This window comes from Copadichromis virginalis, linkage group LG7, assembly GCF_057382275.1.
Source record: "Copadichromis virginalis isolate Kocher_CV1m ecotype Utaka linkage group LG7, C_Virginalis_male_GT1.1, whole genome shotgun sequence".
NCBI classification, from domain to species: domain Eukaryota; kingdom Metazoa; phylum Chordata; class Actinopteri; order Cichliformes; family Cichlidae; genus Copadichromis; species Copadichromis virginalis.
Genome location: NC_140624.1, coordinates 7,720,802 through 7,740,949, shown reverse-complemented (window position 1 = coordinate 7,740,949; position 20,148 = coordinate 7,720,802). Strand labels below are relative to the sequence as shown.

Sequence of the window (20,148 nt, the reverse complement as noted above, 5' to 3'; positions counted from 1 at the left end):
CTATATGCTTGCGCACTCTATATTCTATCAGCCTCCAGGAGACGTTGTGTGAAGTTACTTACTGGCCTATTTACGATAATGGGCTCTGCTCTACTTGGGAGTCACACACCTTTTCACAATGACAATGAATGGCATGAGGTGGTAAAGGAGGTAGAGGAATGTAAGACATGGAAACCTTGTTGCTTTAATCTTTGCAAAAATTATTGTGCATAATTACAAGTCTAAAAGGCAGGCAGCGATGATAAAATAGACAAAAAAACTCACTATCTTGACACCTCATGGATTTTAATGCAGTATATGGAGCAATAACAAGAAAAATCTGTCATGAACTTTACTTTTAACCTAGCAAATAATGTGCTATTAACCCATTTAATCCAGAATTTTTCAAATTTTTCAGTGACAGTTTTTTTTATTAAATGGAAAAGTAGGTGAAAAAGTGTAAATAATGTTTCAGCTGTGAGACTCGAGTGTGGGAATTAATATATTTAAACTAGAACACTATGACAACCCCTCAAACTCAAACTCAAAAATTTAAATTTATTTTTTAGTCCTGATATGAATACTGAGACAAAACAAGAAAAAACACAAAAAGCATTATTACATTTTAGTACTGAACATAAATATTGGTGGTGGATGGAGGATGCTGGACAGGCTTGGCATGGTGAGACACACAGTAAGGGTCCACTGATAACATCTAGCAGATGCACAACTTTGAAACATTCCAAGGAATGCTGGGGACATTAATGGACCATGAGCCATACATCTACTGATGTACAAAGTTACAGTTGTAAAGCGGTTAATGGCAGTCATGGAAATAGCATGGCAACCGGATGCTGGACGCCAGAGATGAAGGGAGCTGTCAAGCTTGAGAAGGAGTCCTATCGAGACTGAATAGCTTGAGGGAATTGGGAAGTAGCTGACAAATACAGAATGCAAATCTGACAATAACTGAAGCAAAACTTGTGTGGGAAGAGTTTGGTGAGGCCATGGAGTGGCCCTTAGTTGGCTTTAAGGTGATTCTACCAAACTATATAGCAACACAGGAAGGCATGTCTTCCAATTTCAGGGACATCACACTCCTCAGCTTGTTCAATAAGGTCTACGCGAGGGTGCTGGAGAGGTTTGTTATTTGAACCTTGGGTTCAGGAGCAAATGTGTGGACACATCTTAGTCACAGAACACTGGATGAACTCTATATCTTATCAACAATATTTGAGAGTGTTTGAGAGTTTTCTCAAACAGTCTACATGTAACTTGTGGATTTAAAGCAAAGAATTTGAACATGTCTCCTGGGGTGTCCAGGGCAGTGCTTCAGGTGGATGAAGTTTCAGGAAGGGTGTTGGTGTATCCAGTGCTCATAAGCCCCCATTAACCATGTACAAGTTTGGTTCACATTGCTGACTATAAGTCAGACTTGGTTGCTGGACTCAGTCAGAACTGCCTTTTGTCATCTTTTCTGTTCATGGTTTTTATGGACAGATTTTCTAGGTGCAGGTTGCAGGTGCAGAAGGTTCAGCAGTTTCAGGATTTCACCTCTGCTTTTTGCAGACGATGTACTTCTGCTTGCTTCGCTGACCAAAGACTTCTAGTTTGCACTAAGGTGTTTTGCAGCTGAGTGTGAAGTGGCTGGGATGGAAATTAATACCTTCAAGTGTGAGACCACAGTTCTCTGGTAGAAAAGGGTGGAGTGCCCCACTCCAGGTTGCGAACAAGCTGTTGTCTCAAGTGGAGGAATTTAAGTATCTCGGGGGCTACCTGCAGCTTTTGTGGTTGGTCCCTATGGTAGATAGAGGCTTTTGGCACTTCATCACTTACAGTGGAGAGGGATGGGGGAGAAGGTGTGGGGAGGGGGACGTCAATGTCACTGATAATGTTGTTCCTGTCATGATCTTTTCACACGAATTTGGCATATGCATTCAACAGCCTGGTTGGCAAATAGCCTGTCTCCCCTTCATACTCCATATTTGACCCAACACTATCACAATCGCTGTCCTTGGTGATTGTGATAGTAAGAAAAAGAATGATCAGTCTGTTTAAGTGCGTGTAGGGTGTGCTACATTATCCTGCCGGCCACTAATGATAGCCAATAAGATGTTTAGTCATTCTACAACCACACAGAACAAAGTCAAACATGATGTGCACAAAAACAAATGGTCCCATCTTTATGTAACGTGCTCTAATAAACTTTTGCTTTGGGGGCTTTGATGGAGACTTTTTCCTCATCGTTCAGACGGCGAACAAACAACTCTGGTCGTGGGAGAATTTATGCTAAACATGTGACACTGCATATATTTCACGGAGACACTTTATTATTTCAATATTTGCTTAAAATGCATCAGTGCATAATTCAGAAACATCTTTACGACTTTTTAACTGCTTAAGTGTTTTTCTGGGTCACTATTGTTGATAACCTGTTTAGCCATTCTGTGACCACACTGAACGAAGATGAATCACTGTAACTATAAACATCAGTACTAGATTTGATGTGTACCAAAACAAATGCCCCTATCTTTATGTTAACATACTTTAATAAAGTTTTGTTTGGTGGCTTTGATGGAGATATTTTCCTTTCGTGGCACTGTCAGGGAATAAACATTTATTATTTCAATATTTGCTTAAAAGGTGTTGATGCATAATTCAGAAACAATTTTTAAAACTTTCCAAGTGCTGAGGTTTTTTGGGGGTCGCTATTGTGACCGATGGGATTAGTGTCTGCTTGTCAGTTTTCTGCCCACCCAACATTTTTGCTAGGATAAAAATACCTGGTTTGCCATAAAAATTTTAGACAGTCAAAGCCCACAGATTCCTTACATTAGTGATGCCCTGACTTGCTCTCTAGAGAGAGCATGTGGAAGTTTTCACACTTGTAGATCTGAGTATCTCATCAGCTACACATTTGAACACATATTCCACAGACATGGATCATTTCTCTCCATATCTGCATACTGGAACTATTACACAGCATGGCTTCATAGTGGCAGAGTGTCCAGACTTTTCACCAGTTAAAAACATTTGGTGCATCATGACACAAAAAACATGACAAAGATGACCCAGGACTGTTGAACAGCTAAAATCGTCAGACAACAATGTGACGATATTTCCTCTCCCAAACGCCACACGAATGGTCTCCTCAGTTCCCAGGTGCTTGCACATAAAAGAAGATGAGAGAGTGGTAAACATAGCCCTGTCCCAGCTATTCTGAGATGTGTTTCTGGCATCAAAATTATAATTATTTTTAAATAAAATGGTACATTTTCTCAGTTTAACTGTTTTATATGAAACGTTTAACATAAGAAATATGAATATTATTGCATTCTATTGTTATTTACATTTTACACAGAGCCCCAGCATTTTTCAAAATGGGGCTGTGTACAGTATGTTTCACCATAATAGATGTGCTATCATTGCGAAACACTCCACCTATCAGTGATGAGGATTATTCATAAGCATCTAAATTGTCGGTTTTTAATCTCCGCAAGTTAAGCATGACGTTAATGTTGAAGCTATTTATGAATGAGGGAGTAACTTCTGAGACAGCATTGTTCATTAAACCATTCAGTCATCATCCTGCATTATTTCCTGGTGGCAGCTGCCACCGTGTAGATGGCCTCTTCTTCAGCTCAAATCTGTTCTGCACACGTTAGATGATCTGACTAAATAAACAGTCACAATCGCTCTCTGTCCCTGCCTATCCCGCAGGTCTTTCACAGAAAAGGGACAAAATGAAAATCTGTGTATATTACAATGATGTGCATCCCAGAGGAGTCAAAAGGGAACGCACGTTAAGGAAAAGTGAGGGGAAAATGAATAGAAGAATTGCATTTTTATCATCCTTATTATGAGGAGCCTTCCAGAGGTCTGCCTTGCTTCTTTCTGTTATTCCCTATTCACTTAGGAATTTATTTGCTTATGCAGAGATTGTTATACTTGCTTGTACCTGCCAGGCCAGCAAATGAAAAACTGTATCAATACCTTCTACAAGGTCCCAAAACAGTTGCTGAGCAGGTGGATGGTCTGTTTATTTGTGATCTTTATGTATTCAGTGCAAGTTACTCTCCCCCCCCAACTACAGGGACCACATGTTTGTCAGTCCCTACCTGAGGCATCTCTGTGTTCTGCTACAGTGAAATGCCATATGCCCCCAAGTTGGGCTTAACTGCTCATTTTTCCCCACTCAGTCTAGTCCAATCCACAGACTACATATGAGTCTTTGAAAAGAGATAGGACTTTCTAAACTATTGTTCTCAAACAATTACTCTATATGTCTGTTCCTGTGCTTATAAAGCCCATAGCTGTCATCATCCTTGCCACTAGCAGGTTGCCTTGAGAGACTGGACTGGTGAAATAATGGCTCCCCACTGGATCATGTGAATCATTCTGATGACTGTTTGATAAATGTTCCACCACCCAGGCTCTGGCTCGAATAGTAATTTCTCTCTCCAAGTGGACTGGCTGCCAAATGACAACAGCCTCCATACACATGCCCCCACCTAACCACAGCATCTTTAACAGCCCCTCCCTTCAACTCCTATAATTACTGTACTCTATAAGTCAGGTTTAAGACCAGTCACTCTAAATCAGCCCTGAATCAGCGTGTGTTACTGTGTCCATTGTTCCCTTGTCTGAGCTCTGCCAGAGCTGGTGCAGAAAAGGGCATGGCTGTCCTGGCATTTTCTATAATGGACTTTTTAGTTAAAAGACGGGGAAATAATAAGCAGATCTACGTGTGGGAAAAGACCTCTTTGTGTTTGGTTGGAAGTTAAGACCAGGGACAGCTGGGGGTTAGAGTTGACAGACAACAGCGCTGCTCTTTTCACACAGCTTGACACATAATGGGACCAATTTTTCTCTCTACATCTCTCCCTAGTGGCCATGATTTGCTCATTACATTGATGTAGGGGGACTGAGGGAGGGAGGTAGTGAGGAAGAGAAACAGGGAGAATGACCAGGAAAGAGAGAAATGGTGTGAAATTTAGAAGCGGAGAATTCACCACTACTCTCATTTCTTTTAAAAAGTGTCTGGATGTAACCCACTTATGAAGGTGTTTAACAATTTGCCAAGAAATCCTCCCTTTGAGGATGCAGAACGTTTGAAATCTTGAGGAGTTGTTTGCGAGATACTATCCTTCAGCTGACAGACCTTCTGTGTAAACCAGCACCAGACAGTTTGGGAAAAGAGAACTAATGCATGGTTAAACAAGACAAATTCAGTGAGTAGATATTTATGTGACTGGAGGTCCCCTGGCATCAGCAGCACTGCTCTTCAATCAGGGAAATCTACATTTAATTAACAAAGAATTAAAGAGCATTGTTATTCTGATTAAAGGCACTGGTCTTGATTTTCCACTCGTCTCTACTCCTCCTGAATCTGGCTTAGGGTTTCTTTTGATTTTCTGCAAGTGGATCAACATCCATTTGGATTGTCTACTCAGGTCTCACTTTTCAGATTGCTATACTATATTCACACTGCAATCTCTGCATATTATTGACCCCTCTCTCTATCCAATATTGGGTTGGTAATAGGATTAGCTTCCCCCCCTTTGAAAAATGGTTCTTAAATGTGACTCTCAATTGTTTCAGCTTAAGTTCTTCTTCACATTGTTTTTACTTACCAGAACAAAAGAGACGAATGGAACTGGTCCAAAACCAAAATAACTGCAGTGCCTCAGGGTACTGCAAGACTTGGAATGAACTAATATGGTCCCAAGACTAGACTATCCAATAAAATGAATATTTGGAAAGCAGGACATGGAAGATATTGGGGTGTCAGGCTGTCAGCAGCTTGTGGGGGATGTTATTTGTAGAAGCTGTGACGTTGTTGTGTTTCTCTGCTCTCTGTTAAAGCTCCAGTAGTCGGGATGAGCCAACAACAAATGCAGGCGAGCAATATGAGGTCACATGAGGCCTTGAGGGAGATCATTCAGATGGCTGTCACTCTGTGATTGCAAGCACGTTAACCTGTGGAACAGAGGGAAGGGTGGGTGGTAATTAATCACCTCATTGGAATAATAACACATTTGATTATTAACAAAACCTGAAAAGAGAGGGCCAAGCAGAGGAAAACAAGACATTGAGTGGGAGAGACAGCGGAGATGAACGAGGGGGAATATGAGTAGTGGGGAAAAGGGTTTGTTCTGGCAGGTAGCTTTGACGAATAGCTCCGTACTGAAGTCTACCTCTTTGAGTATTAATCTACCCAATCATGTCTCCGGATGAGGAATGGAAAAAATGGACAGTAGGAGGTGACTTACTGAGAATCGGCTTGAAGAAGTTGTTGAACGTGCTTTGAAATTTCAGATAAGAATTTGCATACTAAACGCTTAATATTCCATAACACAGTGGGAATATGGGAGTGAAATGCCCCCTTTACCTCGATGCAATCACAAAGATGCACACATTCTTCATGACATTTTGAAATATCATGCAGTAATTTTGGTTTAGTCTATTCAAATGTGGACATTGCTGACATTTTATTCCCAGTGAGGAAAGTAGGCTACCAGTGCTTCTGCGGAATTCATCTATTGTCCATCTTTGCTATTGACACTTTTCTTTAAGCTGCTATGTGGCTTGGGCTGTCAGGGGATCTTTTTTGGACTTTTGGCTTATATAGTTCTCCTGGAAGGTTTGATCTCTTTCCCCCTTTCCTTGTCACAGCATGCAATCAGCCCTAAGCCCTTTTGTGTTCTCCATTCTGAGCTAAGCCTGTTATCCTGTGCAGCTCCTTTACACAAGATCACTACTATATCCCCTTTCTCTGTCTTTCACCCAGTACACATTCCCTCTTGTTCTTTTGTCCGTCTAGTTCTCTGTGTGTTCTTGTGCTTTGTACACATAGATCCATAAGTAACGATTCTGATTCTGATCATTCTGAAGTTTCTCAGGATGGATTAGTAGGAAGTACTTTATATTTATTTGAACTGTTCTTCGGCATAATCCCCCAAACACCAGAGCAAACTCACAAACAGACGCACAGCAGCCCCTCCCACCCATCTTCCCCCACCACCTCCCCTTCTCTCAAATATAGAGTATATAGCGGCCCAGCCATATTTCTGCTCACCCCTCCCTCAGCACACACCTGCTTTATGGTCATTCAACTGCACACACACACACACACACACACACACACACACACACACACACACACACACACACACACACACACACACACACACACGCTGTTGTTGCATTCTGGAAAAAATGAAAAAAAACAAACAAACAAACACCCCCACCAACTGCAAGGTGTCAGTTCAGTGGTGCATTGCAAACTCCTGTATGTCCTCTTAAACTGCAGCCTCTATGTCTCCCAGGGTTTGCTCCTCACATTCATAACACTCTGCTCCATGCCAGGTGGCTGTCTCCACAAGTCCTCTTTCCCATAAATCAGACTGTCTTTGAATTGATCAATAACAAGTCAATTAGCAGGCGTAGAGAGATGAGGGTCTCAGGGGGTGACTGCTTGTTTGTCAGGCAGACATCTGCAGCTCTGTCCCTGTCTGCCACAGAGTTAGGTGTGGCGTTTACCTTGGAAACATGTGGCTACTTGGCTATCATAAATCTAAATATCAACTATAAATAGGTCTGGAACATCTTGCTACAATCCATCATTTGCTTGTTCTTGGATATATAATGAATCAAGCATTGTGCACCTCGGATCTCTCAGGTGTGTCTGATAGATATGAGCAGGCCTAGAAAACAGCACTTTTGTCGCCAGCTTCGGTCTGCGTAGTGGCTCTTCAGCATTTGCAGTAAGTAGGTGTACTCATCAAACAGAAAGAAAGAGACGGACGAACAAAAACTGCTACTGCTCTCTGAGGTCACACTTGGACATATGCGCCAAATATAAGCTGCAAAGCCTGCCAGTATTCATCCTGCTCCCCTGTTAAGCTGACAAGAGTGGGAGAGACCCAACTGTTGTTTGGTGCCCACTGACTGTGTATCTAATGACTTGGCTGGCAAAGCCAATGCAACAGCAACAGGCTCCTGTGGTGAATACACCAGATTAATCCCCTGGATAATTACAAACAAGAATGATCTTGGGCAAATACTCCCCATACCTGCTGAGAAATTACATCAAATGATGCTGTCTAATTAAAACTCATTTTGAATGGTGACAGACACTGAATATTTGAAAAGATGAATAAAATGTGCTGCTTTGATGCTGACAAGTTATAGGTAAATGAGGTGCTGATCAAAAGAATTTGTGGACAAAAACCATGAAGCACAATGCAGTTTAATGCACAAACAAACAAACTGACAGACAGATCAACACTTGTTGGTTTGGGTGTGTGCAGTTTCTATAAGTCATCATTTGAAGCATTATTTTTAAAATAGTAACCACCACAGTGAGTGAGCACCCACACTCCAATATGACACACACACGTTTGCGCACAAATTGATATTCAACCTAATATGACTCACTTGTGTCACTGGCTTTGTCATTTGGTTTGTCACAGCAGCCCCCATTTGGACTGCTGAGGCAGAAGTCACAAACACTTAGACATGCCAGGGGAAAAGAAAGATGATTAGAATGAAGATTACAACAACAAGTCTTTGTTATTGTTATAGTTCCTCCCGTTTCTTGATTATTCAGATATTTATGCTGTTAAAATCCCCCACCATTATTCAGTTTTGTTTTTAATCTTGACCACTTATCCTGTGATCTGCTACGTCTCTGCACTTTCAGCCTTTTCAAAGGTTTAACAGTATTGCTCTTTCTGTCACAGTGAGGCCACCTGGATGAAGATAGCTAGACATGCAAGTGTGTCTAGCTGAGGATAAGTGTGGTGTGGTAAAAAGTTGTTTGTTTTGGGGGTATGCTGTTGGATTCTCAGCATGCACATGTTACAACTGTTCTTTGGGGTTGACCTTGTTTTTTTTTTCTTTCCTCAGCTGCCTCGATCAGGTGGCAGTGGTTGACTGTTGGGATTCCACCAAAGGATGGGTATAAATATGAGGCCCAATGAGACAGTCAGGAGCATTCCCACTTTATGGAGCCACGACTCCTGGTAACAGAAGCTTCAAGCTGTGACTGGCTCAAACGTATACAGTATATGTAGGGTGTAAGGGCCTAGCTCCAGGGCTTTCCTTGTGCTCCCATGCAGAGAGGAGCCCCCAAGGGAGCTGACGCCAGCTGAGACTGAAAAACAAGGTAAGAGCCCAGCTGACACACATGCACACAGGCTCAGCTGTTTGTCTCAAAGGGGAGTTCAGCATGAGAAGTACACAGAGAGAGAGCTGAGAAAATAAGGAGACTGACAGATTTGAGCCTCCAAGGATGAAAATGTAGTGAGATCATTGAAAGATGGATAGACAGAAGATTCAACTGTGTGAATGCTGTAGGTGTGAAATGGTAAGAGCAAAGATTGAACTATTAGTTTCTAAGATTGTTTGACTGCTTTATTGTCAGAACTGGTAATAGAACCTAGATAGTATGGGAGAAGATGAAATAGGGCCCATCAGTGTAGCACCGTCATTGATCTTACCTGTGCTGTATCATAAGAGCATTTGGCTGCTGAAATTGAACAATCTTGTGTTTGGAATAATTCTTTATGATGTTTATTCAATATGATGGTTTCTCATCTTCTTTTGCATCTGGTTTGGTCAATATCTATGTAATATGTAATAAGTTTGCTGTGTTTCCGATTTTTCCTTGCATTAAAAGTGCCAGTTGGAAGCTTTCAGGGCTCCAGCTCTCCTGCCAGCCAAGAAAACAACTAATATAAATGATTGACAACCTTGCTGGGATAAGGTTTCCCATTTAGCAAACTTGCTGTGTCAAAGAAAAAAAAAAGTCACAGTAGCTTACTGAGTGATGGGCTTGAAGATGAGTGAAATGAGGATTTTGGTGTTGTATCGATCCCCTAGTGCTTGTCTCATGCATTTTACACAAGATCTAAATGCCACTTATGGTATAATACAGCAGTCTAGGTCAAGGTTTGCTCTTCTCTATTCAGTGGGAATTTCAGGGTGTTATGAGCATAAATTCAGCAGGAATCAAGTAAAGCTTTTGGATTGTGTCATGGTCTCAATACTGAGAAGACACTACTGGCTCAACCATCCCTGTGAGGATTTTTAACCTTCAAACCTTTTCTCAATATCTATCATCTTATACTACAGATGGCTGAAATTGTTTTTCATGCTTTTGCAGTATATCAAATGACCTCCTCATCTCTTCTCTCCTCTCCTTGCCTCTCCAGCACCTAAGCTCTACATCTCATCATGGCAGCAGAAAGCCTGGAGACAGATGGTCCCAGATCATCCATGCCGCCAGAGCTCCACCATCCCCACTCTGAGTATTCTCAGTGGAAGTTCAAACTCTTCAGGGTGAAGTCCATGGAGAAAGCCCCTCTGCCCAGTGAAACACGGCCTGAGATTTCACCTACGGCAGCTCCAAATATAGAAATAGATCATGCTGCGGGTCCAGGGAGTGTTATGAAATTATGCCTAGGAGGGAAAAGCAAGGAAAATGTGGAGGGCCCTGGCAGGAGAGTAGATGTGAAGCTACAGGAGATGGAAACCCACATGGACCACCTCAGGTAATCAAATTGTTACATTTTGTGAATGATGCTATGTTATATTCATTTGTTTCTAAGGATCTGACACTATTTCCCTGGCTCTTTATAGGGGTTTGTGTCGTGTCTGTGGAATGGTTCTGAGGAAAGTCAAAGGACCAGTGCACGATGTTCATGGAGATCTGGATGAGGTGAGCAAGTGTGCCTTGCGTAAAATGGGCTGCAAGTTCCCAAGCTGGCCAGAAGTCATCCTTAAAGTCTTCAAAGTGGACGTGACAGAGGACACAGAATCTGTCCACCCCCTTTCCTTCTGCCACCGCTGCTGGATGGTTGCCATTCGAGGTGGGGGGGTCTGCAGCTTCACCAGAACAAGAGTGCCTGAGTGGAAACCTCACTCTTCCCTGTGCCACCTCTGCTACCCCAAAAAAACATCATTCCAGAGGACTGGAAGGAAGAGGAGGAAAGTCCTTCCAAGAGCACAGAGCCTGGCAAAAAGGACCAGATGGGACTGCGATGCCATCGCTGTTGGTGAGAGGAGAGTTCTGAGACCATTTGGAGACCGTCATGGTCCTGCTCTCAGGGCCTGGAAGAAGTTCAGCATCCAGAGAGAGCAGTGGGTGAAGAACATTACACGCTGCCAGAAAGATCACCTGAGCACCAAGCTGCTCTCTGAGAAGCTCCCTGTGGACTTTGTTGCATCGTTCACCTGCCTAGTGTGTGACCACCTGCTCTCTGATCCAGTTCAGTCCACCTGTGGGCACCTCTTCTGCCGTGGCTGCATTGTAAAATTTACCCACGTTCTAGGACCTCACTGCCCTGCCTGCAACTCGCCCTGTACACCCGATAATCTCACCTCACCTGCCAAAGTCTTTTCATCTGCCCTCCATTCCCTACCTCTGCTCTGCCCCAGTGAGGGATGTCGTGAGCAAGTGAGGCTGGACTCATTTAAGGCTCACTGTCTGAGCCACGAGCTGAAGGAAAATGAAAACCTGAGTCTGTCAGAACTTGATAACTTCCTACTAACCAATAAAGGGGGAAGACCTCGCCAGCACTTGCTCTCGCTAACCCGTCGTGCCCAGAAGCATCGACTGAGGGATCTGAAGAACCAGGTGAAGGTGTTTGCAGACAAAGAGGAAGGTGGTGATCTGAAGTCTGTGTGTTTGACGCTGTTTCTGCTTGCACTGAGATCTGGGAATGAACACCGTCAGGCAGATGAGCTAGAGGCCATGATGCAAGGTAAGAGGCTATTATAAGGGTTTATGTTCAATCAACACAGCCCTCCGTGGCAAAGAAAGGGGGATACAAACAAATGAAAATCATGATAGTGTTTGCTCATTAATATTTCCACCTACCCCCGAGGAATACAGTCGTCTCATGAATAACAATGAAGAAAAGTCTAATATTTCTGTGATTTTGATTGAAAAGCATTTAATTATTGTCCATTTCTGTCTATTGAACCACTGCTGCTGCACATTCAACCCCTCCCTGATTTTCTCCCACTTTCACTCATCTTGTCTGTCAGTCTCTCATTCTCACACTCCCTTTAATGCACAATAACAACTCTTGTGAAGGGGCTGTTAGAATCAAAACAACATCAGCAGCTCTTGTATCTGCAAATTACACAGACAGCACCATCCTCCTCTCTGGGGAATAGAAGGCAGCTGGTGTCTGTTTTCATCTACAGCCAATACATCACTATTGCCAGCTTCACTGATTCACCCTCTGTCCCCTTATAACATTTGAAATTTAGGAAATATTGGATTTTGTAATCAGCGGCTTGTGGGCTTTTGACAATGAGGCATTCACATTTGGGTGTGAAATTTACGCTTCTGTCTGTCTCATTGTAGAAATTACTCCAAATGTGGGATATCAAATGAGGAAATTTTAGATACTGCAGTATTTTCAAAGCACTAGAAATAGGCTTCTGTGGGTTGGTATTAAATAATTCTCTTCATGTGTCAATCCTTTCTTTTTATGTTGAGACTGTGCCTCTTTCTGTCTCTCTCTGAAACTTTATCTCCTCTCATTTTCTCTCTCTGCAGGCAGAGGCTTTGGGTTGAGTCCTGCTGTGTGCCTGGCCATTCGGGTCAACACATTCCTGAGCTGCAGTCAATATCATAAGATGTATCGGACTGTCAAAGCCACAAGTGGCCGCCAGATCTTTCAGCCCTTGCACACTCTTCGAGCTGCAGAGAAGGAGCTTCTCCCTGGTTTTCACCAGTTTGAATGGCAGCCAGCTCTCAAAAACGTGTCCCCATCCTATAATGTTGGCATTATTAATGGGCTCTCTGGATGGTCTTCCTCAGTGGATGACGTCCCAGCTGACACTATCACTCGGCGCTTTCGGTACGATGTGGCACTTGTGTCTGCCTTAAAGGATCTGGAGGAGGACATCATGGAGGGGCTGAGGGAGAGTGGGATGGAAGACAGTGCCTGCACATCAGGTTTTAGTGTCATGATCAAGGAATGTTGCGATGGCATGGGTGATGTCAGCGAGAAGCATGGTGGGGGACCAGTTGTTCCTGAGAAGGCTGTTCGTTTTTCTTTCACTGTTATGTCTGTCTCTGTCCTGGCAGACGATGAGGAGGAGGAGGTTACCATTTTTACCGAGCCAAAGCCAAATTCAGAATTGTCCTGTAAGCCTCTGTGCCTGATGTTTGTGGATGAGTCAGACCATGAGACACTCACAGCTGTCCTGGGGCCTATAGTTGCAGAACGTAATGCAATGAAAGAAAGCAGACTTATCCTGTCCATGGGTGGTCTGCCTCGATCCTTTCGCTTCCACTTCAGGGGCACGGGATATGATGAGAAGATGGTGCGTGAGATGGAGGGGCTGGAGGCCTCTGGGTCCACGTACGTCTGCACTCTATGTGACTCCAGTCGTGCAGAGGCCTCTCAAAACATGGTGCTGCACTCCATCACCCGCAGTCACGAAGAGAACCTAGAACGCTATGAAATATGGAGAACCAACCCCTTTTCTGAGTCAGTAGATGAGCTGCGTGATAGAGTCAAAGGTGTGTCTGCAAAGCCCTTCTTGGAGACGCAGCCAACGCTAGATGCATTGCACTGTGACATCGGCAATGCTACTGAATTCTACAAGATCTTCCAGGATGAGATCGGAGAGGTGTATAAAAAGGCCAACCCCAGCCGGGAGGAACGGCGCAGCTGGAGGGCGGCCTTAGATAAACAGCTGAGGAAGCAGATGAAGCTTAAACCAGTAATGAGGATGAATGGGAACTACGCCCGCAGACTAATGACCCAGGAGGCTGTGGACGTGGTGTGTGAGCTGGTGCCCTCAGAAGAGAGAAGAGAGGCCCTGAGGGAGCTTATCAAACTCTACCTCCAAATGAAACCTGTGTGGCGTGCCACCTGCCCAGCCAAGGAATGCCCTGACCAGCTATGCCGCTACAGTTTTAACTCTCAGCGCTTTGCTGACCTCCTCTCCACTACCTTCAAATATAGGTACAATGGAAAGATAACAAATTATCTGCACAAGACCCTAGCCCACGTACCTGAAATTATAGAGAGAGACGGATCCATAGGAGCCTGGGCCAGCGAGGGGAACGAGTCAGCAAACAAGCTCTTCAGGCGTTTTCGCAAGATGAATGCACGCCAGTCTAAGACCTTTGAACTGGAGGACGTGCTGAAACACCACTGGCTGTACACGTCCAAGTACTTGCAGAAGTTTATGGAAGCTCACAAGGACTCTGCAAAGGCTCTACAGGCTACCATTGACCCAGTAGAGATCCAGGATGATGATGAAATGTCTTTGGAAGTTCCTGATTTTTGAATTTTCCATAACTATTAACATTTGATTGATTTCTAGAGAATTGTACCATTGGTCAGTTATCTCTACATGGAAGTATTTTGACTTTCCAGAAAGCGAAGTCAGTCTCATTCTGCTTTGGGCAAGAGGCCAAACACATTTTATGTTGTTTTTAGTTTTTATATTTTGGAACTCAGATGCTTGTGTGTTGTTAGATATTACAAACAGATTTTGCTTGAATAGCCAGTGTTTTGCACCTGAACCCATAAATGAAGATTATTTTATGGAAAACAATGCTATTTTACACTTTTGATGTTTGTTTTTCTTTCTTTAAACATTTATTTGACTTCGAATTGCTTTGTTAACTGTTAGTTACTACACCACAAAGATGTGACGGCAGAGGCAACACATTTTTTTCATACTCCTTTTCCTTTTTTTGGTTTATAAATCGACACCATCTGTGAAAAATGGTGCATTTTATTGTATTGCAAGGATATGACACATTTATGCATTTATATAGAGAGGATATTTATGGAAACAGATGAAAGCGCTGTAAGTCATAGAGAGAAATCGTGTTAAAAAGACCACATTTGTGGCCACTGTATTAATATATCATTTTAGCAGGAGCAAAATGCAATCACAGAGACCCAAATGTTCTTTGTTTCATGAGTGCCCTCTGAAAAAGATGACTTTAGTGCTTTATCGTGGGATCCCTGTGGGGCAGAATAGATGCCAGGTCACTTTGAACCAATTTTTATCTCGTTTACTTTTTGCACAGTGGAGGATAGATGATACTTATTTGAATTCTTCTCATAAAATAAAACATATACTGACCTTTTTGTTGATATCATAAAAATACAGTATGGTCCATTACGGTGCCTAATACCCCATGGACTCTCTAGCAGGCAGGGATTTTTCTTAAGTTCTATATATAACCTGGCTCTTTTTCTCAGCTGATATATCTTCACAGCTTCAGTCGTCAGGGGAGAGCGATGGGTGAGAGCCAGAGAGACCTGATGTAAACTGAATTGTTGGCAACTTTATTTGTTTGATTGATTGATTATATTGTCTTTTTCTGCCCTCACCATTTTGAATTGTGACAGGCAATTTTGTTTTCTTACTTGATTGAATGTTTGATTTTATTTTACTGTCATAAATGTAACCATATGACAGCTATGAAATATCCACATTTCATTGGATACTTGTCACAGTGCTACCATAACGCCATGTTTTGGAGTGCATTATATAGCAACTTGTCTCATATTTGTTTTTGCCGTAATGAATTGCATTTCCAAAGTAATGGATGATGGATGATTCACAAAATTCTACTTCTGTCATGTTTCACAGTGTATCTCCTCATTTTGGGCTCACATGCATAGACTAAATGTACAGTTTACTGGGACCGCACAATACTTTCTCTGTTCATTCATTTTGCATACACTAAAGTTCCACTACCTACCACTACCTTCAAATTATGTTATGCTGTATTTACTTATTTCTTATGTATTGTCATTGAATCAGACAACTTACCATCCTTTTGTGAAGTTTGTACTTTTTGTCTCTGTTTACATCAGATAATAAATAAAAACTGAAGAATTGTGATTCTTGTTTGCTTAAATTATTATTATTTTTGTATTTAATTTAATTTTGCATTAGTAACACAGAATTCAGCTGTAAAGTGTTAATAAAAAAACAAAACAAAATAACAATGATCTTTTAGAAAACATTACAACAAACTAGATGCAGACCTGAATGCAGAGAATATGGAAGCACTTTAAAAACTAAAGAAATTCAGTTGATTCAATATATATATATAGCTTAGACCATTTAACTGTTCACAGTTCTGATTACGTATTGTTTATCAATATCATATTTATGCTCATGTTTATATAACTCTGAAATCAATTTAGTATACTTACTTAATACCTACTTAATACTGAAAGCTGGAGTTAGTAGTCAGTATATTCCTCAAGAGAATGACAAATAACTGAAACTCACATATAACTGGATCATTTGATATAAAATGTACCAGGACAACAGTTCACATTTGATCCCTCAAAATTAGCTAGTATGCTTTGTACAGTAACTTTGTGTGTTTAATAAGATATTTAAAATTTTTACCTTCATACTATGAATATTTTCAGAGTTACAGGGCCTTAAAGTACCAAAAGGTGGGCTAAAATTTTGAGCTTTTTAATTCCCATTATGTTTTCTATAATTGATAAGACCTTGTAAACCTGTCAAGTACAAGAATTCGGATTGAGAAACATTAAATTGGTACAATAGCTCAAATATGCTGGAGAATATAATGCAGTAATTCAAAAAATAATAAGTAAAATTTTAGACTCATACCTCCATAGTGTGACTACCTGTAACTGTGAAAATTTGCATGCCTTCATTAAACATGCTAAATTTATTGTATAGGAAATTTAAAACAGGGTCATTAATAACAGCATCAGGTGGGAGACACCGACTGTTTTAAACTGATAGGCTAATTAGAGTATGTCTTTTTAAGATAACAATACACCACTGTGAGGACACAAAATTACAGACTGAAAATCACAAATTTTATTAAGGATTTATCAGTTTTATTGTACAAAACACTGCAATAACAATTCAGTTCCATCTGCATCAGAAAGTGGGTCTGTGGTACTTAAAACGTACGTATGAAAGAAAGAAACAAACAGAATGAACCTTTTCACAGCTGATAAAGAGTAAAACTGCATTTTTGTTGCACAATATGAAATAACAACAGAAACATTCAATAATAAAAGGAAATGTTGCAAATCTTCACAAACTGTAAACTGTTAATTTAACTCAAAATAAATCAAGTAGGTGTGAGTGTTTGTCTGTTAGTTCAATAGTCATGTGATCTAACTTAAACTTGGCTTGTGACTCTATTACGTTCAGTGAGCACTTCAAGGTAGTTTGAGGGATTTTCTCGATTTGGTTTATTAGATTACTGTTAGGGTGGAAAAAACATCCTAAGCATACAAAGTTTTCTTAACAGGCACACATCATATGAAAATCTGAGTCAGTCAAACAGCCGTCTGAAAAAGCTTTTTTTGGCAGGGGACATCTTGATTGTCAGAGGTCTTTTTTTGTCTTTAGCTTTCATGGTGATGCGCTTCAGTGGTATAATATGTCGAGGTGGGGTCATCTCCTGGTAGGGCAGGCCTCCGTGGTCCAAGCAGAAGTACTTCTTGTTGCCTTGAGAGAGTTTCAGCAGCAGGGTCTCAGACAGCTCCATGCACTTGGCGTGCACCCAGTGGCCCCCTTCCCCTCTGGAGCAAAAGATCATGGCTGGTCGGTGGAGCTCTGTGGAGTAGTATGGCTCCCATGTGTTGGGATCCAACTGACAGCCAAGGCAGCATTTTATCCAGTAACCTGTTTGTGATTCATCCTCTTCATCCTCTTCATTGTAAGCCTCCCCTTCTCCGTCGCTGCTGCCATCCAACTCATGTGGTTCACGGCCGAAGTAGAGCTCCTCAGAATCTTCAAGAGGAGTGGAGTCATCATAATCCATTGACTCCTGGCTGCAGGCAAGGGTTCCATCTTCCTCTCTGGTCTCTCCCTCTGTCTGGAAGTTCACCTGGTAGAAGTAATGCATATCTTGTTGGGATGGCCTTCCCTCTGTGGGCACAGCTAGTAGGATGCCTCCCTCTCCAGAGCTGCCACCAAACCAAGTGCGACTATGGATGATATCTGGGGTCCACTTGGGTGTTTCTACGGGGTCAAAGTGGATTCCTTTCTCATCTAGAATCACAGTAGTGCACTCCATCCGCTTTTGTGAGTCTGACTGATATCCACCTAAGATGATGTATCTATGAGTGGGTCCCGTACGTGTAAAGATGGCACTAGAGATAGATAAACCATTGTCTAGGGTTTCACAGGAAAGCAACGGGCTGCCTTGCAAAAGCTCAACATGCAGGCAAAACAGACGCGGTGGACGTGAGTCTGAGGCTAGTGAGTGGCCTCCAATGAAGTAGACACAGTCTTCTCTAGCAAGGGCCAGATGGAAAGACTGTCCATCACTAAGCTCAGGTAAAGTGTGAGCAGAGCAGCAGCCAAACTCCAGGTCAAAGAGGAACACCTGAGGTGGACAGTCTACAACACTGTTCCAGCTCTCCGTGGTCCTCTCTCCTGAGGGCATGTAGGACCTACCCCCAAACAACACACAAGCTGTCTTCCCACGACTTTGGACCATGCTCATTGTGTGGCCATATCGAGGTCCTGGCACTTCTGCCACTAGCTCTTTCTCTTTGCAGCAGAGCGTTAATTTACGATTGCAGCCACGACTATCCATGGTCAACAGGTACAAGCTTGATGAGATCTCATTATTTGGAGTGCGACCACCGTGGATGAGGTAACTCTCTGGAAGCCCATCATAGGGGTCGAGGCGGCAAACAGCTGGGCAGCGTAATGGGGGCAGGTAGCACGAGTCATTAGAGAACGAGATGGCTCTCAGCTTCATCTCGCCATGTTTAAACCGTACACCAAATACTCCTGTTGGACACGAGCGCTTAGGCCAACCCTTCTGGCCAAACAGCAGAACTTCACCATCCAGCTGCAGCAGAGAGCAGCCGGGCTGCAGAAGGCCTGCACAGTTCACTGGAGTTAATGGCTGCAGGGTCATTTTCTGGCAGGTGTCTGTGTCAAAACAGCAATGAAAGACACAAACACAATGTGTAAGTCAGCTGTTGTTTGTGTTCATTCAGATGGTTGTAATTGTTCTTCCTGTTTATGAAAGTAACGTGTAGACGAGCACAGCTTAGGTAATCATAATATGCACTACAGGCACTAAAATGTAGCATAGGGTCAATTATTTAGCCTTTTTACGAAAATCATGGCATATTTAATAGCTACCAACACTTAAATAGTGACCAGATACATAAAGCAAAAGATATTATTGGAGTAATAATTATAAAAGATAAGTTGTAAGAGGACTCATAATATCAGTATTATACAGTTGCAGTGTAAATTATTACCATTAAAAGTGCTACTACATTTGATGTCTTCTAAGCCACTACCAATTTTAGCTCGCAAACTAAAGCAGCACTGCATTTTCTACAATCCTTTAACCATCTGCAAAAAATAGTAAAGGAAAAAAAATTCCTCATGCATCAAGTTCACATTTAAGTTTGAAAAAGTGAGAAGGTGATTTACTGAGAATGTTTCTAAGAATCTTTTTAAAGTGTTGTCTGTAGTGTGAACATGATGAGCAAAGAGACCTTGAGTTTGGCATTGCAAGAGCACAGCTTTACTCAAAGAGAGAGAGAGAACTTGTTATTCTTCCATTAATGTAGAATGGATTTTAGTTTGCTTACCTTTGAGCCAGTGGCAGGATGCAGTGCTTGAATTTTCAGTGAATCTTATGATCACCAAGATGAAGTTAAAGTACTCTTTATGTAGCTGAACCTTGACAAAGGCAGACAGTGGTAGCGTTTGTGAAGCTTCGTTGACTCACAGACACTTCCAGATCTTGAGGTTAACAGTCTGTGACTGCTGCACACTGGCAGGTGTGATGCCTGAATGCTTTTAGTGAGACACTTCAGTGATATCAATGTAAAATCACCTTTGCAAAACCTTGGAAAATGCATAACTGTCTGCTATATGCAATTTGTGTCGCTTTCTTAATACATTTTTCACATTTTAGATCCAAAAGAATGGGGAACTCCTTCATTTGCTCTTTTTTTCACCATTTTCTTTAAGGAGATTTTTACACTAATTAAGAAGTTGTGTTGCAAACCTTGCTTTAATTAAGTGATAAAGACAAGATAAATCTTTAAACCTAGAATGGGCAACCTGACCTATACTGAGGAAATAAATGAATAAATAAATAAATAAATTAGATTTGCTCTCCCCTAGCTG

The 20,148-nt window shown here is 42.0% G+C and overlaps 2 protein-coding genes across 2 annotated transcripts; one reads left to right on the top strand and one right to left on the bottom strand.

Annotated features, from left to right (window-relative positions):
- Window positions 1-10,218: 10,218 nt before the first annotated feature.
- Window positions 10,219-14,301, top strand: rag1 (recombination activating 1). Its single transcript, XM_085465121.1, has 3 exons — window positions 10,219-10,535; window positions 10,624-11,747; window positions 12,554-14,301. The coding sequence occupies exons 1-3, from the start codon at window positions 10,219-10,221 to the stop codon at window positions 14,299-14,301; spliced, it is 3,189 nt and encodes a 1,062-aa protein (XP_085321247.1).
- A 3,010-nt stretch (window positions 14,302-17,311) lies between these two features.
- On the bottom strand, window positions 17,312-18,913 carry rag2 (recombination activating gene 2). Its single transcript, XM_085465120.1, has one exon. It carries the CDS (start codon window positions 18,911-18,913, stop codon window positions 17,312-17,314), a length of 1,602 nt encoding a protein of 533 aa, XP_085321246.1.
- Window positions 18,914-20,148: the final 1,235 nt, after the last annotated feature.